The 26,282-nt window shown below is 31.2% G+C and overlaps 2 protein-coding genes and 1 pseudogene across 3 annotated transcripts; 1 reads left to right on the top strand and 2 right to left on the bottom strand.

Annotated features, from left to right (window-relative positions):
* Window positions 1-2,122: 2,122 nt before the first annotated feature.
* On the bottom strand, window positions 2,123-4,519 carry LOC100813140 (pentatricopeptide repeat-containing protein At4g22760-like; annotated as a pseudogene).
* A 3,136-nt stretch (window positions 4,520-7,655) lies between these two features.
* On the top strand, window positions 7,656-14,698 carry LOC100813671 (acyl-CoA-binding domain-containing protein 6). Of its 2 annotated transcripts, none has more exons than XM_014778235.3 (16): window positions 7,656-8,131; window positions 8,209-8,287; window positions 8,392-8,535; window positions 8,642-8,719; window positions 8,810-8,914; window positions 9,671-9,737; window positions 9,824-9,885; window positions 10,341-10,480; window positions 10,605-10,731; window positions 10,868-10,982; window positions 11,535-11,623; window positions 12,161-12,244; window positions 12,322-12,663; window positions 13,491-14,018; window positions 14,181-14,240; window positions 14,388-14,698. In XM_014778235.3, the coding sequence occupies exons 1-16, from the start codon at window positions 8,094-8,096 to the stop codon at window positions 14,511-14,513; spliced, it is 2,184 nt and encodes a 727-aa protein (XP_014633721.1). In that variant the 5' UTR covers window positions 7,656-8,093; the 3' UTR covers window positions 14,514-14,698. The 2 variants fall into 2 exon arrangements, with proteins under 2 accessions (XP_014633721.1, XP_014633723.1); XM_014778237.3 differs by having other exon boundaries at window positions 7,667-8,131; window positions 14,424-14,698.
* A 2,826-nt stretch (window positions 14,699-17,524) lies between these two features.
* Window positions 17,525-18,445, bottom strand: LOC100790463 (monothiol glutaredoxin-S2). The gene has a single exon (XM_006583976.4). It carries the CDS (start codon window positions 18,231-18,233, stop codon window positions 17,925-17,927), a length of 309 nt encoding a protein of 102 aa, XP_006584039.1. The 5' UTR covers window positions 18,234-18,445; the 3' UTR covers window positions 17,525-17,924.
* Between the last annotated feature and the right edge of the window lie 7,837 nt (window positions 18,446-26,282).

A 26,282-nucleotide genomic window follows, 5' to 3' on the forward strand; every position in this document is an offset into this window, starting at 1 on the left:
ACTACTTATTTTTCAAAATAAAATAAATTTCTTTAGTTTTATGATATAAAAAATTGAGTTACCATTTAAAATAATGAAAGCTTTTATTTCTTAAAATTTTTTGTTTCTTTAATTAATCATTAATCTTTATTACCTACTTTGTCAAAGTATACCAAATGGAATGCAAGGTTGGTGCAGCCCCTAAATCAGCGAGAGATACAACTCTACGTCCCAAAGACAAACAATAAACCTCTGTATTAGTTTTTTTTGTTTTGTAGTTAACCTCTGTATTAGTTTGAACATTATTGTATTTTTCATTTAAATTTATTTGGGTTCTTTATTTGTTAGTAACTATTTTTATTTTATTCATATTATATATAATAAGTGTTGTCTCAAGTGAAAGCACATGAGATTTATCCAAAAGATTATTTCATATTTGATGTGTATATACATTTTATTGATTAAGAAAAAAGACTTATAATTCCACTTTAACTTTATATAATTAAAATTTTGTGAGACTTTTTTTTAAAAAAAAGTTGATTAATTTTTTTTAAATAAATAAATAATTAAATTTGATCCCGTGGTCGGTTATGTTTTTTCTACTCAAAACTCTCGACATATTATTTTCAATCTAAATATAAAGGTATTAAGTTGAAAATGAGATATGAAATAATTTTAAAGATTAAAAGTGAAAAATTTAGTAGAAATTTGATAAAATTATAAGATATAAGATAAAGTTTTTTTAACAGCAAAAATTAAGGTTTGACAAGAAAATCAAAATAATAAAAATATATATATTAAAAGGTAATTTAAAAAATGTATTGCATAAATACTAAACAAATAGGAACAGTAAATTACAAACATATAATAATAATAATAATAATTAGTCACAATCTATTATTAATGTATGGATATATTTGTTGCACTTTTTTATACTCTCGGAGACTAAATTTTGTATTTTCATCTTTCAGGAACGCATTTGTTAGTTGAGTGGAAAGACGAAAAGTCAAAAAAATATTATGACAAATATATCCCTATGCTAGCAATCTACATTCACAATCATTCTAGTGATAAATTTGTCCCTCCGTATCACATAGGCTATTTTATTAATGGTGGTAGACAGAAGTTAATGGCCGGATATATTTATGACACTTATTACATTTTTAAAGACTAAATTTTGTATTTTCATCTTTCAGGGATACATTTGTCAACAAATTACATATTGAGGGACAAAAATGACTATTTACCCAATAAGATTTTTTGAGGAATCAACATTTCTCTTAAACTTTTTAAGATTTATGTTTTATTTTCTCAATTTTTTAATTTTACTTTTATTTCCTCAATTTTTGTTTCGCCCATATTTAAGAACAAAAAAAATTAAAGAACTGGAAGTAAGAAAAAAAGTTATAGAACTAAAAACATAAAAAAGTTTGTAGTCTAAAAACAGAAATTCTAAAAACTTCAAGGATTAAAAAGATTATAAACTCTTTTGTATTTTATTTATTTATTTATAAACTATTTTCAATTGTGTTTTTGGCCACATTTTTGTTAGATTCTGTTACATATAGGGCTGATACCATTGAGTCACTTTTTTATAATCAACATATCAATAATATGGGATTCTTTTTAAGCACTTTAATAGAAGAGGGCTCTCCTCAAGCACTATTGGAGACAACAAATGTTAAGAGTGTTTGGAGTTTTTCTTTCTTTTTAAACAATTCTGGCGATTTTAGTCAGCCAGAAAATTCGCAAAACCTCCAGAAGTTTAAACAAAAAAATTTTAAGTGCAAATTTTGCTTGTCATGTCATAACACACAAATCCACGTGATAAAAACACTAGTAGAAACAGCTAGTATTTTTTTTTCTTTTTTCAAGTGCTGCAAACGGCAGTTTCATTTGCATTTCTAAAAGAAATGGGCGTCTCCATTTTGATCGATGAAGTAAAGAACATCTAACACGTGGCTTGAAATAATCACGTAGTCCCAAGATTATAAAAACAAAGCAAACAAAAATCTTCATCAAGTATGCCATGTTCAGGATTTTCTCTGCATATACAATGAAGAGTCTAAGATAGCCATCAGCTAAACACCACAAAACTGTTTTATTCCATAAAAGAGGTAAAAGCAAAAATTGTACCTGAAAATTTAAAAATTCATCCCCAACCATAGGAAGTTAGGCACCAAATAACAACACACATCGCCCGCCACCAAAATGCCTTTCTCTCTTGACTCCTCCCCAAAACTCTATTAAGTGTTATATGAAAAATGAACAAGTTTGATGGAACACAGCCGTTGCATCCTTGCTCATGACACCTGAGGTTTCAATCCTTGACTGTATTTGTCACAGAAAAAACAAATATGAACCTAACATAGCATCAGCAGTCAATAATTGAAGACATCTGCATAAAAACAAAGCAAGCATGTTAATTTGTTTACTGGCGTGTCATTCAAGTTTCCTGCTTGTTGACTCACAAATCCAGGTTGGAGGCATGCTTGATATGCATTGGAGAGAGTGAACGGGTAAGAAAGGCCAAGCCTGAGGTTGTAGAACGGAACCAAGAACTTCATATCTCTGAAACATATTGGACAATTGTGACATTGAATCACAGTCCAAATCACCTTCCTCACCACCTTGTCCCAGACGTCACTGCTTCACTGCTACCATTCCATCCCCCAAAGATGCCATGTACAAATTAAAGGCAGAAGCAATATGACCACACGTTATAGCTATGTTGTGTGCTCCTTATTTTCCCAATCATGGAGTAGCTAAGTTACTTGTCCAACTACATCCAGTGATTTCCTTTCCTTCCATACCCATTCTCAACTTCTTGGCATCATCCCATTTTTCAACAGTAGCATATATGCCAGAAAGAAGAGAACAATTCCCAGTTGTATCACTCCCCAGCTTAATGCAATGCTGGACAGCTATTTCCCCAAGCTCCACATTATTGTGTAATCTGCAGGCAAGAAGCAGAGCTCTCCAAACACCAGCATTTTGGTGCATTGGCATATTTATTATAAGCTTGTATGCTTCATCCAGATATCCCGCCCTTCCCAAGAGATCAACCATGATGCCATAATGATCAATTGAAGGCACAAGCCCGTAGTCCTTCATGGAGTTAAAGCACTGGTAACCTTTTTCAACCAATCCAGCATGATTATAAGCAGTTAGGAGTCCAGTGTAGGTGACTAAATTAGGACCAATACATTCTGCAAGCATCTGTTCAAATAACTTGATTGCATCAGATGCCTTTCCATTTATTCCACATCCATAATCATTGCAGAATATGCAACCGAATCCCTCTTTCTCATGCTAGGGAATAATAGCTCATATGCCTTGTCAATGCTTCCACACTTTGCATACAAGTCAATTAAAGCAGTAGCCAAATGATCATCCAATACAATTCCAAAGTCATTGATATGCGACTCAATCCAGCACCAATGTTCCAGATCCCCCAATTGTGAACATGCTGATATTACACTAGCCAAAGTCATCTTATCTGGATGTACATATGTATCATGTTAAAGCATATCATTAAATAGATGAAGGGCTTCCTTGGGTTTGCTATTTTGAGCATAACAAGCTATCATAGCATTATATGAGAGCAAATCTTTGCGATCCATCTGGTCAAAGAGCATACGAGCAGAGTCAACATCCCCTCCCTTTGAATAGCCAGCAATCATTGTTATCCAAGAGACACAGTTTCTCCTCGGCATTGCATAAAAAAATTCCCTTGCTGACACTAAGCTTCCACAATCTATGAAACCAGCGATCATTGCATTCCAGGAGGCCAGGTTCCTCTCAGGCATTCGTCGAAACAAAGTACACGCCTGATCCATGTTTCCTGCTTTGGCTTATCCAGATATCGTAGAGTTCCAAGATATGACATCCTTCCTGGGAATCCCATCGAACAAATCTTGAGCCTTATCCAAGTTACCGGCTTTTACATATCCAGACAATAAAGAATTCCATGAAACCACACTTTTCTTAGCCATTTCATTGAACAGCTTTCGAGCAGTCCCCATGTCACCGATTTTCGAGTACAAATCAAGAAGGGCAGTTTGTACATACACACAAGTGTTAAATCCTAACACACGGACTTGCCCATGAATTGATACGCCAACCAACATGTCCTGAATCCTAGCACGTGACTTGAGTGCAGAGGATACAGCATGTGAACTAGGACACAAGCTCATCCTGTGCATTTGAACATAGAGAAAAACAGCTTCAGTGAATAGACCCTTTTGAGAGAAGAATCGAATCACACAACCCCACGAGAAGAAATCTGGAATGTGCAAATGGTGAAGCATTAAGAAGGCATAGTTTGCCATAGTTCTGTGGTTAGTGACATCCCAAAGAAGAATGTGATGCATTAAAAGGGGTTGAAGAAAGGTAAAACCATTTATCAATATGTGGGAATGGATTTGCTTTGCCTGCTTCACTGTTGAACATTTTTTCATCAATGTTATCAATTTTGTAGCTGCCATTTAATTTAAGCTTTTTTGGGTTTTCTTTATAATAGAACCCAAGCAAAACCATGTTGATGTTATAGATGGTCTTCTTCCTCAGCATTTCCTTTCACTGGCAGTTTGCCAACAACAATAATTGGATTTTATGGTTATCGTTAACATTAACACTGACAAATAACTTTTTTTTTTTTAACAGAACCCGCACAAACACCTATTAATCCCAATTTATGACACGATTATTGGGATTTTATTGTTAGCATTAACAATTGGGTCCAGTGAGATCAAAATTTGGATACATAGATCAAGAAATTATAATTAACGAATATTACGACTAAAATATTTTATTTAATGTGAAGGATCTAACTCATACTCACTTGGATGAAAGATCATAAGTTATTGTAAACATTTGATATTATTTCTCGCGGCTTTTACATCTGATAACTTTCTTTTTTGTTGTTCTATGCATTTATTGTAAAGGTAAGAAATGAATTAACTTTTTGACAAATACTAATCAATACCATTAAGGCATTATTTAAGTAACTAAAATGAGAAAGATTTTTATTGGAATATATAAAATTACGTTTTATGTGACTAACTTATTTCAGTTCCTAACTAATATCTTAAGGACGTTGAATAGCAAGACTCTCAACTTTTTTTTTTATTGAAACTCTCAACTCTCAACATTAAATGATATTAAATAATTTTTTTGATAAACGTGAGTTATGTTTTTTTCTTATATTTCAGTCCAAAGAGGAAATAACTATTAAACTAGAGATATGAATGGATATCAAACGAGAACATATTGTATTACTTAATAATGAAGGATTTGCTTTTAAGAAAAAAAAAATGATGAAGGATTTGGTACAAGCGTGAGGTTATAGATTGCGATTGTAGAAAAAAATATTTTAGCCTTTTGAAAATAAATATTAAATACTTTAATTTTTTTAACATAATAAATATTTTTTAATATTCTTAATCAAAATTCTTAAGAGAAATTGTTAAGGATGTTAGTGGATCAGTTTGAGCCCGTTTTGATTAAATTCATGACTTAATTTAATCAAATTTGATTGGTTTGGTTCGGTTCGGTTTTCATAATTTTTTTTTAAAATCCAACCCAACCCAACCTTCAATGGTTTGATTCATTTCGGGTCAACGAGTTACCCATTTAAATTTAATTTTTTTAAAATTATTATTTTATATCATGATTAGTCCAAATATCCAATACAATTAAACAACAGTAAAATTGATTCATTTAATACTATCAACATAATATTTTAAAATAGACTAATACAAATTAAAACAAAATATTATAAAATATTATTCAATGGGATTTACTATTATAGTTTGAATCACAACTATTTATTACAAACTAGTTTCTTATAATAAGTTTTGTTATAGTTAGATTTATTAAAACAAATGAACAAAATATGATTCATTAGTATTATAAACAGAAAAATAAATATGAAAAAAAGTGGAAGAAAGTAAAAGCAATACTTTAAGAAGTTTGAACAGAGATACTTTCATTCAAATACGGTTGGAGTCTCTCCCCTATTTAAAGTCAAACCAAACAACTCTAAGAAGTTTGATAGATTCGATTCGATTTTGATCCAATTACATAAATTATCGCAACCCAAATTGTTCAGATTTAGATCAATTCAAATTTGTGAGTGACTCATACCCATGAACACTCTTAAAAAGTGTGAATATTTATGTGATTTTATTTTTCTTTTTATACAATTACGACTATATTTAGGGAGGAGTGAAATATGTAAAATGTGTTATTTGAATGGATATAAATAAAAAATAGAGATTATTTATCTTTTTATTTGAACGAGTAAGAGATGAAACAATAAATTAACCTAAAAATTAAAACTTTTTACTATACTATGTATTTTACAACAATTTATTATTTGACGTGTCTACCGTGGAAAAGTAAACCATACGAAAGTCTTGTCTCAACCGTTAGATATGAGTAGTTTTATATCAATGGTTAGTATTTTTTAAATTTTTCCATTTTCTTTTTTCTCCTCCATTTTCAGACTTGTCCCTCGTTTATTTTCTCTCTCATATTTTCTTCTTCCACTCAGATCTGAGTTGCCTTCCTCGTCATGGACTCTTCCTCTACGAAACCCACCACCGTGACGACGACTCTTCCTCTCTTTCCCAGATCCGGAAACCAAAGTTCAGTCCTTTTGGTAAATCATGAAAAAAAAAAATCACAATTCCTTTATGAGATTTGCATAAAAAAACACAAAGTAGCTGCAACAGTGGGAGCTGCGGTGCGGCGGTGATCTGTGACGAGAAGATCAGGAAAGAAGAGAGAGGAAGGGAAAGATTAGGATAATTTGGGAAAGGAATGATGAAAAAGAGAAAAAGAAAAATTAAAAAAATATTAACCATCGGATCAAAACTTAAAACAATCTAACGGTCACACAGTCCTCCTTATTGGGGAAGAAGTTTTATCAAGTCCCCTTAAATATCTCCACCTTATTTTTCTTTCTAAATAAACGATATATATATATATATATATATATATATATATATATTCTATTTTAACGTATCCAAACAAAGTGATAAAAGAAAGGACACCTCCCATATAATTTGATGTTTTCAAATGAAGGCAGCTCTAATCATAGAACACCCGTGTTCAGCAAAAATGTGTACATTTGAACAAAATAAATAAATAAAATCATAGTACACCCACGTAGTACATAATCTTCGTGACAACAGTTTTATGTTGGATTGAATAGTATTAATATCAATTTAAATATTTACATTAAGATGAAAGGAAATTTGTTATTATTAATAATAATAAAAAAAAGATGAAAATAAATACAGCTCCAACCTCCAACAACGGTGTAGAGTGAAGAGGATCGGGCATTGTCCTTTAGTCTCTCTGGGTCCACAAACAAAACAAAGCAAACACTGACGTGTGATACGGTCTATGCTTTTCCTCAACTACCAAGTCCCGAGACAACTGACCCCACAAATCACCACTTTGCAGTAAGTTAAATTAATCATAATGATTAATATTAATAACGTAGCATTAACCTCAACACTAATTAATCATAATTGAAAATATAATTTTTTTATTTGACAAATAAAAGAATTAACAAAGCATTTAGAAAATAAAGCATTAGTTAAATTCTCGATGCAACGGTAACTTGGAAAATAAAGCATAAATAAGCAGTCTAAAACAGTAGAGTAGCGTAGGTCGTAATATCCAACAAAATCCTTCATATGCGGACCTGACACTGTGCTAACGTGCGCATCCTCTCTCTGTCTGTCTCTATGTTCTGTCATCTCATCTTAACTTTGCTTCTTCACTTCCTTCCAGCTAATGCCTAATTAACTTGCTTCTTTCTTTCTTCCTTCTTCATTCAGCACACTTACATATCCTAATCCGACGTCGTTTTTCAAACTCACACCATAGCTGTGTAGTGCAGGGCAGGGTTACCTTTTCCTTTTCCACTTTTGCTCTCTTTCTTTCTGGGCACAGCAAAGAAACTAACTCTTTCAGGACTCAGGCTGGCTCATGTCATAATGTGCCTTCCCTTTCTGGCCTTTTAGGGTTTTTACTTCTCCATCTCTCTCCATTTTTTTCTTCTTCCTTCCTGCTGCTGCTGGCATTTACCTTTCATCAACATGTTTGGCATTTCTCGTCGCCGTATGAAACTTGGCAGGTAAATACCCCCCCCCCCTTTTTCCTTCAATCACTTAATTTGGTAACATAACATTGGCGTGTTCACAATCACATCAGATTGAAGGTGCAGCTTTCTGAGGCCAATCCGGGAACCAGAACTCCCATCAGACACCCCAAACGGAACGGAAACTCCAATGTAAGTAACATTTATGTGTTTTGTTGTTTGGCTCTAAGTCTATTTTAGTTATTTCATCAATCAACGTGGAATGTCCATCTTCATTGAATGAAACAATTTGCCAGGGAGAAGGAGAGGGAGATGCTGGAGGTTCAAGTGGCCATTCTGATGAAGTTGATTGCCAGCCTTCAACTGAGATAACTAGTGGCAGCTCAGAGAACTGGATGGTCTTGTCTATTGCTGGGGATAAACCTACTCCTAGATCGAATGTCTCTCTCTCTGTCTTTTTTTCTGCAACTGCAGCTATTATTACTTGTGTCTTTCAAGGTAAAATAACTGAATTGTTGTTATTCATTGTGAATTATGTATGAGTAGCATGCAGCAGCTGTCATTGGGAATAAGATGATAGTGGTGGGCGGTGAATCTGGGACTGGATTGTTGGATGACGTGCAGGTATAAGTGGGAGATTGTTGCTCAGATTTAAGCACTTACTTGCTTGTTTGTTCCTCTCACCTACTGGGTGTTATTCATTTTTACTGTCAGGTGCTGACTTTTGATAGATTTTCGTGGACCATGGCATCGTCAAAGCTTTACTTGTCACCCAGCAGTCTGCCACTGAAAATTCCAGCATGCAAGGGCCATAGTTTGGTACTTTTGTCCTATTAGCAACATATTCTTTGCACCCTGGCATATCTCAATCATTTTTTTTATTTTATTTAGTGTTCTTGAGAATTCTCTCCCCTTTTTTCACTATCACATTTGGCATTGCTTCATTGTGCAAGACATGGAATAACATGTCTCTCAATATATGTATAGGTCATAAAATTGAATTTCTCAAAAAAGTTGAAAAGGCAAATCATGGACCCGCAGTGCACCCTTGCACGTCCATGCATACTATTCATCAGCAAGTTCTGTTCTATCAGCAACGAACAAAACCGTTCTGTTTAATAATAATAATATGCTCAATCAGATCTCATTGCATGACCCCCTGATCAGACAGAGCAAGTGGAGGAACTAGTATTAGGACTTTGTTGTGGCCCACACCAAATTAATTGTATATGATATCGAAAATTTGGGCGGGCCCTCCAATTTGAATATAAAGTTCATAGGAAGAGATATGAGAGAAAAAATTAAAAAGGAAAATTCATCAGGAATATGGTTCAAAGTAGCAAATAGAAACTTGACACTGATGAACAAGAAAAGTAACTGATAAGGACTTGAACCCAAGTCCCTTGTAGTGCCATGGCTACTTGACTAATTAAATATACTCTTATACTTGAGCTTTGTATCAATTTAATACTTGAGTTTTGCGTTGAACAGCCTTTTGTTTTAATTTTATAATAATAATTGATGATGATTTGTGTCTTATTTCAAGTCTCTTACACTTGATGATAAATTGACAAGGTATCCTGGGGGAAAAAAGCACTGCTCATTGGAGGGAAAACGGACCCAGGAAGTGACAGAATTTCAGGTTCAATTCATGTTCTCTACATGTAATAGTTCTGTCCTGCTTATTGTTGTGAAATTGTTCTGATTATAATTTTGGTGTTTGTATAGTATGGGCATTTGATACAGAGACAGAGTGCTGGTCACTCATGGAGGCAAAGGGGGACATACCGGTAGGAAATTTTGTTTCATGACAGTGTCAATGCTTCAGTGATAGAAATTGCTCTTGTGCATTGTTACTATTTTGATATTATATTACATATTTTTGTTCCATCATGTTATTATTGATTAATTAAAATGTAAAAAAATAAAATAAAAGAACCAGGTCATGAATTCCCAGTGGGTGGAAATGCTTTGTATCTTGACCAAATTGACATTTTCACAACTGACAAGCATATAATTCCCATATTACATTTGAATTCCGTTTAGTTACATTATAGAAAGTCAAGACTCAATAGCATAAACAATTGCAGGGAAATGATATAGAAACAAAACCTGTAATTTCACATTTACTAGAACTAACATATCCTTTGTTTTTTTTCAATTAAAATCTCTGTACGGACTTTGACACCTTGAGATTAATATCATAGACCTAGGCAGTACTGAACAAAGAGTTTGTTCTTGTCAGGTTGCTCGCAGTGGTCATAGTGTTGTTAGAGCGAGCTCTGTTTTAATATTGTTTGGTGGTGAGGATGCAAAAAGGAGGAAATTGAATGATCTACATATGTTCGATCTCAAGTCCTTAACATGGCTTCCACTTCACTACACGTAAGGGATTAAAAAGAAAAAGTTGGACTTAGTTGTGATTATCTAATCATAATCACCCAATATCCTGATTTTTTTACTGCAATATCCTGATGTTATGTTGCCTTTGAAATTATATTACTTGCAGGGGAACAGCACCTTCTCCAAGATTCAACCATGTAGCTGCTCTTTATGATGATAAAATTCTTTATATATTTGGAGGATCATCAAAATCCAGGACCTTAAATGATTTATATTCACTTGACTTTGAAACTGTGAGGGAGCTCTGTAGGTCCAAATGTGTCAATGGTCTATACTGCAATAACATGCAGTATAACTGCTTGATTTCTCTACAGTGCAAATGAATTTTTCGTAGACCATTTAATTTGCTAAAAATTTATATTTCTTCAGATGGCATGGTCACGAGTAAAGATACGAGGTTTTCATCCATCACCTAGAGCTGGTTGTTGTGACGTCCTTTGTGGTACTAAATGGTATATCACTGGGGGTGGAAGCCGGAAAAAAAGTATGTTTTTATAATGGAAGAAGCATTTGTTCATGATATTAATTAAACTTGCTATTTATTTCTGTGTTTTGAACTTTTGTTATGTTTCAACTGTGGAGTAATATTTGATACATTGGCCTGAAGTGTTTTTCTCTGCTTACTGTATCATACTTGTTACTCTTGCCTTTCTTTTCTAGTGTTATGCTGTTGGTTGTATAAAATTTGTCAGCATTTCTCTTTTTAAAGTTTGTTGGGCAATATTTAACTGGAGAAACAATACTTTTACAGGAAAAAAGAATCTGATAGGGTAGTGATTTCTAACTGTAACGGAAAGAAGGACAAACAGAATGTCATACAAACTTGCATCAAGTTTTTTACCCTTGGCTCGAAGTGATCTAGCTGAAGTTATATGTAATATATTACCTTGGAAGCAAATTTGTTAAAGTAGTTTTACTTGTTAGTATTGATGTTTTTTTATGCATTAAACAATGGTCTATACATTATTTCATTTCATACTCTACAAACTTCCCTTGTGCTATTTGTTTTTCAATATTCCTTTCTTCTACATTCCAGGACACGGAGAGACTGTGATATTTGATATTGTAAAAAATGAATGGTCTGTGGCAATTACTTCGCCTCCGTCTTCTATCACTACAAACAAGGTATGCCTATCATTCATCTGCTGTCACCTACTTGCCTCACTTTTTTTAACTTTCATTTCTTTTTTTACATTAAAGGTTATTAAATAAATAATTACTAATTAAGTAATTATAAAATGATGATTCTATTTCATTGGCAAAGGTCCTTGGGCTCAAATATGACTTTTGGTCAACATATTTCTTGTTTCTTCGTTAACCATGATACAGTAACATTGATTTTTCTTCATAGTCTGTTTAGCCTTTTTCACTTAACATTTTGGTGTCAAGGTGATGAAAATAATTACTGAATTTTATGAGACCACCATGTCTCATAGTGGTTAAATGTGAGAATTCGATATGTTTATTCTTTACGAAAATCATGAAATCCCTGTGTGGTCCCCCATTATCATATTTTCATTGGTTGTTTCAGCCAATGAGATTTTAAGTTGAATCAATTTTATTAAGCACCATCTTACTATACATTATTATTTCTAGATGCCTTATACATCCTTTCTTCATGATAAATTAAAACTATGTTTATAAGATCTGTTGAATTACCAGGGTTTCAGCATGGTACTTGTGCAGCACAAGGAAAAAGATTTTCTTGTTGCATTTGGGGGATCCAAAAAAGAACCATCAAATCAGGTTTGGCAGAAAGTATGAAGTTAATATTTGAGTTCATTCTTATTGAACTTTTAACCTTTTTCTTCTTGACCTAACAGGTGGAGGTGTTGATAATGGAAAAGAATGAATCAACATTGGGGAGCCAATCAGCTCACAGTAAATGTTCAGCATCAGTACTACTTGAAAAACATTCATCATCTACTAGATTGGCCCCCCAACTTAATGATTGTTCTCAACATTTAGTTGACTCAGTTGCTAGACAAAATCTAGCTTCTGCAATTGAACATGGTTCCGGCAGGAGATCTCTGTCAGAATCCCTGGTTATTGATCCCAATTTCCCCCCCACCAACACCTCCCTTCGTAAGCAATTTGATCACGATGAAGAATACAATACCGATCTCAAGATGGACAAGAACTCAGATGAACGTTCTTTTCCTCGGGTAAAACATTTTTTAATTATTAACCTCGTTTTCTAATATAAAAACACTTATTAGACATCCCAAAGCATTGGATGCATTTTTTAATGTGTTTCTAAAACATGATGGACCCTCCTTATGCATTTTACTTAGGCATTAGATACATATCTATCTGCATCTTGTTTCAACATGAATGTATATAAATATAAATGAGATTTGTTTCTATTATGTATTTGCAATGAAGATTGTCTGATTTTATTGACCCTCCATTGTCAACATATTTCTAACACATGCAAACACATATTTATGTAATCAGCTTCTTTGCTGATTATATCACAGCAATTGGGTTTTTTGGTCATACCCTATCACAGCAATTGGGTTTTTTGGTCATACCCTATGTTCTTTCATAGGATTCTGTTTTCTCCCTCCATATACAAGACCAAGACACTATGCTTAGTTCCTTTCTAGCTAATACACTCGTTGCTTTAAGGGAAAAACAATTAAATCATAATTTAAACATTCAGATGTCTGAACTGTATACTTTAATGAGCATGTTGTATAATAAACATCTATATCATTGCAATTCCATTTCATTTTTGCACAAATAGCATAGAGTGCTTGTAGTGAACTGTTTATGGTGCAGTAAGGTTTCCTAGAAAAGAATGTCATATTTCTATAATGGGATATTTTGTCTGGCATTTCTTAACTCTCCTCATCCTTCATTGCACTTAAATCAAATAAATGATATTTTTATAATTTTTGAAAGTCCATTATCAAAACCAAGTATTCTAATGTTAAAAATATCAAGTCTCAACTCAAAATATTATATTATTATTTGTGATGCATTCCAGGCCGTAGATCACAGAACGAACAAAGATTACCATGGTAAACAGATGAATACTAGTGAAGTCAAGACCAATATGGAGGAACAACAAACATTGTTATCTGGAATTCTAAACCAACAAAACCTAGTATTTGAAAATGACATGCCAGAAAGTGATAATTTGTTATTCAGTGAAAACATTAACATTAACATTAATTCAGGATCACTGACTACTTCAAATGTCTATTATTACTATGAAAGTAAATTGGCTTCTCTAATAAGGAAGAATGGAATTTTGGAGGGACAATTAGCAGCTTCCATAGCGAGCAAAGAAGCGGCAGAGAAAAGCTTGACTTCTGTTCTTAAAAGTAGGCAGGAAATGGATAGGAAATTGACAGAATCAGAGAAGGAGATGGAATTGATGAGAGAGAAGCTGGCTGGTCTAGAGTTGGCCCAGGAAGAGACCAACAACCTATCAAACATTGTGCATTCTGACAATGTACGGCTAGAGCATGATGTTGCCTTCCTCAAGGCTGTTTTAGATGATACACAAAAGGTACATACATATTTTGTTAAGATATGATATGATAGAGATTTACGAGAGATTTGATAAGATATGATTTTGTTTATGATATGGTATCAAAGCCATGCATCCTCCATGAAGATCTGCATAATGTGTACATTTTATGAGATATTGATTTATTTAAATTTGGTAAAGGAGTTGCACTCGACAAGAGGAGTTATTGCAGGAGAAAGAGCAAGGGCATTCCAACTTCAGGTACATATTTGGCTTTTAACTGATCTAACATTATTTGTTTTATATGTCAAACCCCATATATGATGTTTACATTTATGATCTATTCATTCGATCATTGTTCCTACTTATCTTATCTGTGTCCGGTTCATTATAATATTTTGACCGTAGATCGTTGGATTTTGTCATACTTTGGGTGTTGTACAGTTTGAAGTTTTTCATCTCAAACAAAGATTGCAGTCAATGGAAAAAAATCGAGCATCTACTACTCCGAGGAAACCATTTCATGTACAGTGAAGTGGATGTTTGAACTTTGAAGTAGCTTATTCCAGTTTTTTTTTTATGTTTTTAGAGAAGCATATTCCACTTAAGAATTTGATGTGTACATATATTTGAACCACAGTGAATAACCAACTTTTTCTCTTCACTGTCACAAGAAGCACTCTGGGTAAATATATATGCTATAAGGGAATTAATTCTGAGTTTCAAGTCTGGTATAAATCTCATTAACATTAATTCTGTGGATTCGACTATTCTAAGGTGAGCAACTTGTTTTAAAGTGTCACGTAAGTTATTGATTAAGAAAATTAATGATTAATATTATGTACATATGTATAGCAATAAATTAGCATGCATTGAATATTATTGGTTGATTTTCTTATCCTTGACGATTAATTTTTTTTTACCTATTTACTTTATAAGATCAAATTTTAATTCTCTCCTAAATGATGTACTTTCAAATCTATTATTATCACTAGATTTTTATATCTGTACAATGTGTATGTTTGATAAATTTTTTTTAATTTGTATTTAGTATTATTTAAAAATATATGCAAATAAATTTATTATTTTTTAAAATATTTAACATCATAATATATATAAAAATATTAAAATTAAGTAAAAATATTAATTATATTTTAATTGAGTATATATTATCCTAAAAAATAGTAAGTTTATTGAAATGTACTGTGATTTGTTATTATTTCTTAATGGAATAATAATAATAACAGTGTAATACCATTTATAAAAAAATAGTGATATAATAGCTATATGAAATATATAAATTCACAAGAAAAATAGTAAATATAAATTTATAATTATTTAGAGTAAAGTTTATTAAACCATGTGCTATATTAAAAAAATGAATCTGTACTCACTTTATAATTTATTATAAACAATTCATTGTTAAATATTATGTGTATTTTTTTAAAATTAAATATATTGATTATCAATTTTTCATATGGTTATCATTATAAAATAAAATATATCAAATGTTATAGTTTATTAAAATATTTTATAAAATATTTTCTTATAAACGATATGTTTTATATTTATTAACATTTAAATAAAAAAAATAGAAAAGTATAAAATAACTAACTTAAGTCTAAAATCATTAAAGATATGAGTAAAAAAGTATTATCAAATATTTATTTTTCATTTTCAGGTCTATTATATAAATTCAAAAAGAATATAAAAATAATAAATATGAATATATAATCCTATATAATTATTAAAATTTATCTATTTATTTTATTTATTAATGATATAATGTTAATATGTAGTAATTTTTAAATGCATTTATGATCAAATTTAAATTTATTTTAATTTTAAATTCAGAATTAATTTTCAAAGTAAAATCAAACACACACACATAAGCTAACTGAGCTCACTTCTTGAGCTGCTCTTCTCTTCATCTCAACAACTGATTGATACGAGTTAGAACCTTCAATCTTGTTTTCTATTTGTTTTTTTTTTCTTCTGCTTTTTTCATCCCAATTTAGAATTTAGAGCCTGTTTGGAACAACGTCCTCACCCAAATCCACTTCAAAAATCATGTCAACAGACCCAAATGATGCAGTAACTACTTTCTTGTTAATTGTTATTTCTAATAGACATGGAGAGAGGGTCACGATATATGCTAGTTACAGATGAAGTTCCAAACAACCCTTGAAAATGGAACTTATTTGGAAGGAAGAAAGCTATTGAGATGCATGACGACGTGAAAAGATGAATGCACTGATGTCATTATTCATTTTTGTAAAATAATAGGGTTTATGATTTGATATGTCTAATTTTATCACTATCTTTTTCACAGAAATAATATTCACTGGAATGACTGGATTACAAATTCTTTCATGTTATTTTCTTAACGTAATTCGGGGAAACAAACCGTGTTGAAGGTGTCCCAACAGTCTCCATCATGTCCATTCTCAAACTACATTATTTTTCTCCACGAAACAATTAGCTTTCCTCTATTTGAACTCCATGATATATATATATATATATATATATATATATATGCTCCACTTGTACGTGCTTTCCCCCATAATTTTGTCTGTTTGTTTAGGATCTAACTATTTGATGATGTGATCAAAGGGAATCTAGCTGCAATATTACTCATATATATGGCGAATTCACTTGTAACAATATGCGTTTATTCTAATTTGGGCATTTGTCCCTTATCAACTAGCTAGAATAATGTTATATACATTTGCTTTTTCTCTGTTTCTCTCCACCACATCTATTATCTTCTTACACATATTTCTTTCTCTTATTTTTCTCTTTCATTTATAATTTGTTGAAAATTTTCGTGTATAAAAAACATTACGTACTCTAGCAACTAATTTAAATGCTGGAACAAGACGCAGCTTGTAGCCGAATCACATGCGCTAGTATTTTTGTCTTATAAATATTCCACTAACTAGTAAGATTTTGTTCTGGTTATTAATATTTTTGTCTTACAAATATTCCATTTTTACCTCGTAGGATTTTGTTCGGGTGTAATCTTTAATTTGATGTGATTAATTCCAGTATTATTATTCTTTTAACAAATAATTAGCAAGCACCGTGAATTTATAGTTTACGATACTTGCACAGTAAATTTTACAGAAAAAGCTATAATAACACCAACATTACATTATGTTATCCAATAGTTTATTTGTATGACATTTTATGAAGATGAAGTCTTTAAATATCTCATTTCATGGGTTGACCCAATATAGATATATGGCTAATGAAAGTGATGGTTTCATTTTTGTATTCTCGTTTTCACTTCTGTTATTCTCTCAATTTATTACCGGCCGTTTGATTGTTTTACACCCAAATTAAAATTAATTAATTAATCACATCTGGCTAAGATTAATTTAAACACACATCTTAATTACATTTAACAGTTTAAAAATAAATTGTATCAAAATCAATTTACTCAACTATAAAACCAAAAGGGCATTTAATTGTATTTCTCTGATTCTCTCGATCTCCTTTTAGTGATCATAACTCTGCAGGTTAGAGAGAGAGTGTAGCCATAATTTAAAAAGTTTTATGAAAATACTGATAATTAAACTTCATCATATAAGCTGCAACTCCATCTCTATTTATTACAACTATATATATAAAAAAGATAACATTACATTTAACGCCTCATCAAAAAAGGCTAAACTACACCTCGATAAGTTAAGCTAGCCTTATTATTATATATAGCTAGTGCCATAAACTCTATACTAATAATACCGTACGTGGATACATACACACATATATATATAGTTTCCTCATTACATATATATATACCATGCCCCTACGTATATAATTGCATCATTACATACATATATTATTAATTAATTAGAGAGCCTGCACATATATATATATATATGTGTGGCTGATGATCGAGTAGGGTCAAGATGAATTATATGTTAATATATTGTTGACCAATTAAACCCAAAGAGCACCTGCTTTCTTAAGCATTGGAATCAAGGAGCGATTAAGGTGAAGGCTCATGACTTCATTGGCTCCACCAATGAGGTCACCTGCAATGAAGACAGCAGGCACAGAGGGACTACAACCTAGCCTGGAAAGAGCTTGCTCAATGTCTCTGCCTCTTGGGATCTCATCGAGCTCATGAACCGCTGGATTCACCCCAAAGTCACAGAAGAGGGTCTTGATGGTGTGGCTCATGCAGCACGAGCTCTTGCTGAAGATCACCACTGGCCTCTCTGATACCATCTTTGTCACCCTCTCCATTCGATCTTCCTTAATTAATTATATGTAACAATAATGCCAAATGGGTTGAATTCAGATTTGGAAGCAGAAATTGAAAGTTTGTGAATGAGAGAGCTATAATGAATGTGGTAATTGAACAGAAGAATTAAGCAAAGATTGCTATGGAGGCAAGTTAGGAATTGAGTTGTTGGTGTGGTTGATGATGAGGTTGAAGCAAATGTGGCATGCTTATATAGGCAGGGGTTTGAAGGCCTTATTGGTTGCTGTGGTGGACTGACATCGCTAAGCAAAGAAAAAGATAGATAGGGTGGAGAATCATCGATGAGATATTTGGGTCGGTTTCGAAATTTTCTTTGATCATTTGTTGAAAGTGATTGATCCAACTCTTCCTTTTGCTACAAACGATCGAATCTCTCTATCCATGCATGCATACGGAAAAAACTAAGACGAGTCCTTGGTACGGCTTCATAAATAAAAAAAATTACTAATGCATATATCCCTTCATAATTGTTACTTTTATTCCATGTGTATACTGTTATTTGATTCTGGGGACAAAATCAAACAGTTTTCGTGTTTTGTTTTTACATGATTGAATATATACGTACCACTTCCGTTTGGGGAATGAGGAATAGTATCTATAGTACATGGAATAGGAATGCCTTGGATCAATTAATTAGTTAAGCTATTTTATTTAACTAATTTCCCAATCATGGTAAAAAAATAATTGTAAGAGGCTAGCTCTATTTTTTCATGTACTATGAGAAAAGCTTTGCATTTACTAGATATCACTTCATGTCTGCATGTGTGCCATGACATCAATAATATAACATTTTTTTTCCTAATGGTGAAGTTTCTGCCTTATCTATCTTTGAGCATCTGCTGCGTTGGAAGAAAAGTTGAATTTATCCAATTGGGGCCTCTTTTTTTCGCCACTAATATTCGCATCCAATTCTAGAAAGGGAAATATCATTGAAGCTGTATATCAGGAATTGAAATGAAAAATAATTATATATATATATATATATATATATATATATAATTATTTTTCATTTCAATTCCTGATATATATATAATTTGGTAATAACACTTCATTTTACGATAATTTTTAAAATCATTTTAGTAACTATATATGCAGTTTTTTTTTGGCATGAACCATGAAAATTGTTTTGCCGTAAAAATGTTTTCACAGTGATTGTGAACGCCTCTAATCTTTTACCGACCAATATCATCATGCAATTAATATTACGAAATTATTTTGCAATGCCAACTTTTTGGGGCTAAAAAACAATAAATAATATTCATTTTTATTGTAAGAACTAAATAGTACTAGTAATTTTTTAAATCAAATAGAATATTAACAAATAAAGCTAGATTATCAGGCTATGGAGACAAAGCGATAATGCAAGGATTGAGCTTCTGAATAATTTGTTTGTATTAATTAGATAGCTCCAAAACTACATTCGGTTCAACGAAAATGGGTTTTTCATAGTGATTTATCTGGTTTCGTCAAATTTTTAATCATTCAAATTCTTCTGAGTTTAATTATAGCTGAGTTTTACTATCTAATTATAGCTGAGTTTAGCATTTTTTGTTATACTGTTATTATAAAACACTTGATAAAAAAATGTTGTTAGTAGAAAATTTATCAACATGTGGTTGATCCAAAAGGAACTGGACTCATATTCTTGAACTAAAATTTTAGTTTAAATTTTATAGATGAAAAAATATAACAAAAAATAAATTTAACTAATTCAATTAATCAATCAAGTTGTTATACGAAGATATATTAGTCTAATAAGTTGATAGTTATTTCACATTTATGGACCAAAAAAAAAGAAACACTCAAACAAATTTAAATTGAATAATTTTTTTTATATTTTAAAATTCAATAATGGTTTGCAGTTGCATCATTATATTTTAGAAAAAAAATTACAAAGATTTGAGATCATTGTGAATCACAATTATTGCTGCCACTGACGCAGGTTTACAACGACCATACAGTATGGGAAAGGAAGTTGCAATTTATTAATTATCAAATAAATTCTTTTGCAGCAATTCGATCTAGAACTTTTTTGAACTTGTACGTCGTATATAACGACGAAAAATATTCTGAGAAATTTCTAGATAATGCATGCATGCATGCAAGCGTGGTTGTCACTAAAGGAATCTTGGTGTGGTGCAAGTGATGTTCACGTCCAAAACTACTAGTGTTTCACTTTTACATATACCCTTGTGTGTTTGTCTATTCTAACATGGCGCCACGTTTTGTTGCGATAGCTACTTGATCCACACCCCAAAAAAAGGCTGCAAAATGCGCAAAGCATACGTAGAGGGTTCCCTCCCTACAGATTTACGGTACTTTAATGTCCATATTTTTTTTAATTAAGTAGTTAGAGGTTCAATTTTCAAATTTTTATCAAAAAATATTTATAAATGAAGTTAAATCCTTGAATGAATCGTTTTATCTCAAAAAATTAATTCTTAATTCTCGGTCAAGAATATCTTAGGTTTTGTGTGCACTAACAAATAAATATTTTCTTGCTGGGTTTTGTGTGCATTTACTAAACAAAGCTCTTAGGCATGTCATGAACTTTATTAGCTAGACGGCTTAACACACATATTTTACCTATAACAATACGTATTTCTCCATCGCTCCAAAAAAAGGTACATCAAAATGTAATAAGCAACACTGCTGATGTTAGTAAACAAAATTGTATATTTTATACATAAGTATGGTTACAAATTGTTGCCCAAAGTTAATAAATAACAATTTTTATCTACAATTTTCTTCTTTTTTTTATGACAGTAAATAAAAACTCACTAGCTACTTATTTATTTTATTATAAACAACGGACGAAAAACCACTCTCAAGAAATTTAAGAATAATGGTTCTCTATAACTATTGCCTAATGATATATCAAGACAAAAAATTAAAGAAAAATCCAAAAACAACTTTCTTTATAAATCAAATTGGTTAAAAACTATAAATAAATAAATTCACTCACTTACAGAAAATTTTAAAATCCATTTTCCTTAAATGAACCTGTGCTTAATCTCAAATAATATATTTGTTGCACTAAACTAGTAACATCACGTTCACATTTAGTATAAACAACAAACTAAAAAACATTTTTTAAGTTCTAGGTATTTATATTTTTTTCACATACAACAGTTCAAAATCATATATTGTTAAAAAATAATAGACAATAATTTTTAATTATCCTCAATTTTATTCAAAAAATAGTTACATAATTATTATATATTCATTTATTATTAAAAATATTCTCGTGGTATTGAAGAACGATTATATAACTAATACCTACTTTTTTCTAATATTAATAAGAATAACAATTCGTGTGTGTGTATTTAGGCAATGAGACATGTTCTTTAGACAATTTTAAAAAATTCCAATAGAGCTAGCTAGCTAGCATACGTACATATATAGTTAAATCGAGATGGGCACATATACGAGTGAAAGAGACGAAAGATGGCGAACACAAAAAAGAAGAAAGAATGTTGACTTTATAGTTGGAAAAGGATTGTTAAAAAAAAATGCAATGATGGGTCACAAAATTAGGATTTGAGAGTTGAAGTACACAACTGTACACATTTCTATTTGATTAAAACAAATATAATATAACTGTATATAAGATATATACATTCTCTATACAGAGGGAAAGAAAAAGGACCAAATCAAAGAACCGTCTTATTAAAAAAAAAAAAAAATCAATGAACCATGTTTACGTGATATAATATATACCCTTTTGCCTTCGCTATTGCCTTTTAAGATACGAGACATAGAGAATTGAATAGCTTAGCCTCTCGCGAAGTATCTAAAACCCTCCAAAAAGCACAATCGAAAAGGAAAATTCTCTTATTTCTCTCTTTTCTTCGCGTGGGGAATAAAATATATCGATGAATATATATACACACCTCATATTGATTATAAACTTTTGCCATATATAATATTGATATATTCCCTAATTTTAACAATAAAAAATATTCCGAGATTTTATTAAGATTGCCTGACTATGATTCCCACGAGCATTGTGATTTGTCTTTGATTGCGGCCAGGCATATTATCTTCACAACTGATGCCGACCTTAATCCACAAGCATGGTTGTAAGTTTTAACACATGCGCTTAGGTAGTTGAAAAATCACCTGCGGATCTTTAATTTGTTTCACATCTTCAATTATCACATTCATTTTTATGTAAAACAATTATGTATTATTTATTACTCACATGTATTTTTGTATGAAACAATCTTGTTGGAAATTATTCTTGAACAACTCTTCTAACAAAAAAAAAGAAACTAATACTTATACTTGTTAACAATTAACAATATGAATTAGTGATTAAAAAAAGAAAAAAAAGTCATAAGTTTAAATCTCTCTCGTTAATATTTTTAATAAAACTAAGTTAACATATGTCTGCAGATAAAGTTTGTATCGTATTGTAGTTGAATAAATAAATAGATGTTCACCAATAATTTGAATAAATTTTTTTTATTGATTTATTAATAGTGAGACAGATATGAAGGTATTCATACTCACGGATATCTTCTAAAATAAAATTACTTAAAACCTTTACATATAAATAAAGAAGTTACCAATTTTTCATTATAGACATGTGAGATTGAATTATTTTAGCTTTTTACCTTTGTTTGAACTTATTGGATTGGAGTATTGATTTACCTTAGTTTAGCTTTTAGAATCTAGATTGAAGTTTTTTTAAACTATAGGTAATTAGGTATCCTCCATGAAAAGTTAGTCGAGCCATCAATAGAATGACTATGCACCACAGTGAAGCTCTCTCTTTAAATATATAATATAATTATATACTTAGAACTTAAATCTGAGATCACTAGGTTAGAACAACTTAACAATAATTAATCAACGAGTTTCTTGGGACCCAAACTCGCGCAGTGCGCGTAAGAGTAACGGTCAATCACACCGCCTAATGTATGTGAGTGTGTCCTACAATACTACAACTACTGCACTGTTTCTTTTCATCAGGGGCTAATTAATGGGGCCACGGGCCACCTGCCTTCACATTCAATGCTTAATTCAATTCTAAACCCAACTAATTTGGTCTTCTGAATTACTACCACAGTAGTACCTCCTGTCTCAATAAATTAACAATTGTATTTTGGTCATAGATTGAAATATTTTGAATAATATTAGATGAATCTCAATATATAAAACTTGGTATAATTTGCAGGAATTTGACTATCAAAATTAAATTTTTATAAAATGTGTCTCTATTTAAAGTAAAGAAATATATTACAAAAAAATAAAATATGCTCGCAATAATTAATTAGAAAATTAAAAAATTAAAAATTATGATAAAATTATATATATAATAATTATTACAGTTCCAACCATTATTTTTTTAATTATTATAGAGTAAAATTAAAGTATAATGCCTTTATTAATTTCATATATAGCAGTCAATTTCTTTATTAATATGCCCATCAGCGCTCCTAGAAATTGATTTAGCTACCCACTTGGGAAGGAAGATTGCAGTTTATTAGGGAGATGGATACCACTTTAATGAATTATAATAATAATAATCAAATTAAATTTGGTCACGGTCACTTTTCTATTGTTTTGAACGCGAATTCCACAAGCAGTAGAGAATGAGCCCAGTAAAGCTTACCATATTCTGATTTTTAGAGCGTAGACATGCATGCTGATAAGATGGGATTTGATTGCAAAACTCTCTGACCGATTGAAATGGTTACAGTACATAATTGGTAATCTTTAAAATGGGATGTGATATGATAGGATTTGATACATGGTAGCAACGTACATTCGTCTTATTACCTTTTTTTATTTCTTTTCGCGGTACGTACAACGTCTTATTCCATGCTTTTCTTGAAAGAAACGTGCATTCTTATAGCGTTATGTGAAATGCATATGCACTTGTACTATGCATTTTATAAAGGAAAGAAAGCAAAAATGATATGTTTTAGTTGTTTGATATTCAGAGAGAGAGAGAGAGAAATTAGAAGATTTTCTTTGTTGTAAAAGAAATTATTATATTTTAAATATACTGAATCAAATAAACACTATATACATTGATCCCTTGATCTTATTGCCTTCATTTAATATGAAAACTGTAATGTTGTAACCCAAAACTTGTATATAGTCACCTCACACAAACGTGTCAAGAAGAACCATCAATCAAATTAAGAAAGCATAACATCGGAACCATTTCACGCGTTTTCCCCCCGGTTGTAGATGAATCTATAAATAGGAATATATCATTAACTCAACAAGCTATATTAGGAGTCAATTAACAGGAATTTGGATCACGTGTTTAATTGTCTATCCTTAGGGCAATGGCTGATTGATTGGGGTGGGGGGCTACAAGCTCGATCTATGATAATCATAAACTGAAGTTAAGTACCCAATCTAGCTAGTGTGATTTGAATAAATGGGATTATATAATGAGGATATTCATAAAACTAAATTAACTTATATTTAGGGTCCAGTAGACTATAAGGTCAACAAATGACTTGCCTTAGGTGATAAATTTTATTATGATATAATTTATGCATTAATGTGATAAATTTTATTATGATATAATTTATGCATTAATGTTATATGCGGCATGAAAAGGCATAGATGCAATCAATCTTCCATGGATAAGGTCAGAACTCAAAATACACATCACCAAACTCATATATATCCAAACCTAGATTAATATATCATAGCAATCTCTTGGTATAACAAAATATTTGAGTATTGTAAATTTTTTGGTATTGACTTTAATTCCTATAAATAAAAAAAAGCATATATTAACGTTATATAAGTTTCTGTTTCTAGCTATTTGAATTTTAAATAGATTTATTCTTAAATCAACAATTTGATTCTTTAAACTTCAAAAAAAAAAAATGCTAATTTTTTCATAAAAACTTAAATGATTATAAATTTATATATATATTTTTACTATAAAAAATCATTTGTTAAACTTAACCTAGTCATAAGATTACTGAGAATACCAGTAATTGAGATTGATTCAAGTGATACATATTTAATTCTTTTCATAATATTTCAAATTTCAGTCCTTGGTGAAAGCTTACCTATATTCGTCAACTAATAAAAAGAAATCCTAAATTATTACAAGTCTAAAATTCACAAGCAACTAATTCTAGGTAACCTAATATATTCATATTCCTAAATAATTTCAAGCTTAAATTAGATTTATCATGCAAGAGTCATATCAATGACAATACAGCTCGTATTTGAAGTCTTTCTATGCTTTCTAATAAGCCAAAAAAATGAAATAAAAAATTACATTTATCGTATCAGATAAACTCATACTCAATCAAGATAAAAGTATTACGAATTTCTGCAATTAAGTTCTTCGATCGTAACCTCTTTATAACTCATGTTACTACCACCAAACCACAATGGAACTAGATAACTAGTAAATGTTCTGAGTTCAAACATAATTGTTTCTTATGAGAAATGATTCTATCTAGTGTTTAGACAAAGAAATTAAAGTGCAAACTAAACTCCCTTAAATGAGGCATTATTAAGTAATTCAGAACTATCACATATGCATGATTCCAACCAATTATAATGTGATAGTACTTAGATTTTTTTATTTACAAAATATTAATAAAAATCTGTAAAAATATATTAAAAAAATAGTAGAAACAAAATTAAGGAGCTTCTCACGTACGTTTGGTTTGGCGCAAAGAACATTTTTGCAAGTCATTGAAGATCAAATCTTGATCACCTCATCCTAATGGGATGGGGATGCGACTATTCGTATCCGCCATGAGTCACCTCTACCTAGCTCCATGCTCTTCCCACGTTCTGTATTCCCCTATCCATATATAGTTGACATTCCTTAGTTACGTATCTCCAGGGACATTTTCGTCCGTCCGCAACTAACTCTCATCTTTCGGCAGTGTTTGGCTTTATCTCTATGGCCTAATAGATTCTCTAGCTGTCGATTGTCACACAACTAGCTAGCTAGCCATATATATGCATGCAACTAACACACGACCACAAAAGTCCCTATCAAATCAACTCTCCTAAAGAACCTTCACCTT

This window comes from Glycine max, chromosome 7, assembly GCF_000004515.6.
Source record: "Glycine max cultivar Williams 82 chromosome 7, Glycine_max_v4.0, whole genome shotgun sequence".
Classification (NCBI taxonomy): Eukaryota; Viridiplantae; Streptophyta; class Magnoliopsida; order Fabales; family Fabaceae; genus Glycine; species Glycine max.

Coding starts and splice junctions, on each gene's coding strand:
- LOC100813671 (XM_014778235.3), top strand. CDS start 8,094: ATGTTTGGCATTTCTCGTCGCCGTATGAAACTTGGCAG. Junction 8,915..9,670: donor CATGCAAGGGCCATAGTTTG/GTACTTTTGTCC, acceptor TAAATTGACAAG/GTATCCTGGGGGAAAAAAGC. Junction 10,481..10,604: donor TGGCTTCCACTTCACTACAC/GTAAGGGATTAA, acceptor TATTACTTGCAG/GGGAACAGCACCTTCTCCAA.
- LOC100790463 (XM_006583976.4), bottom strand. CDS start 18,233: ATGGAGAGGGTGACAAAGATGGTATCAGAGAGGCCAGTGGTGATCTTC.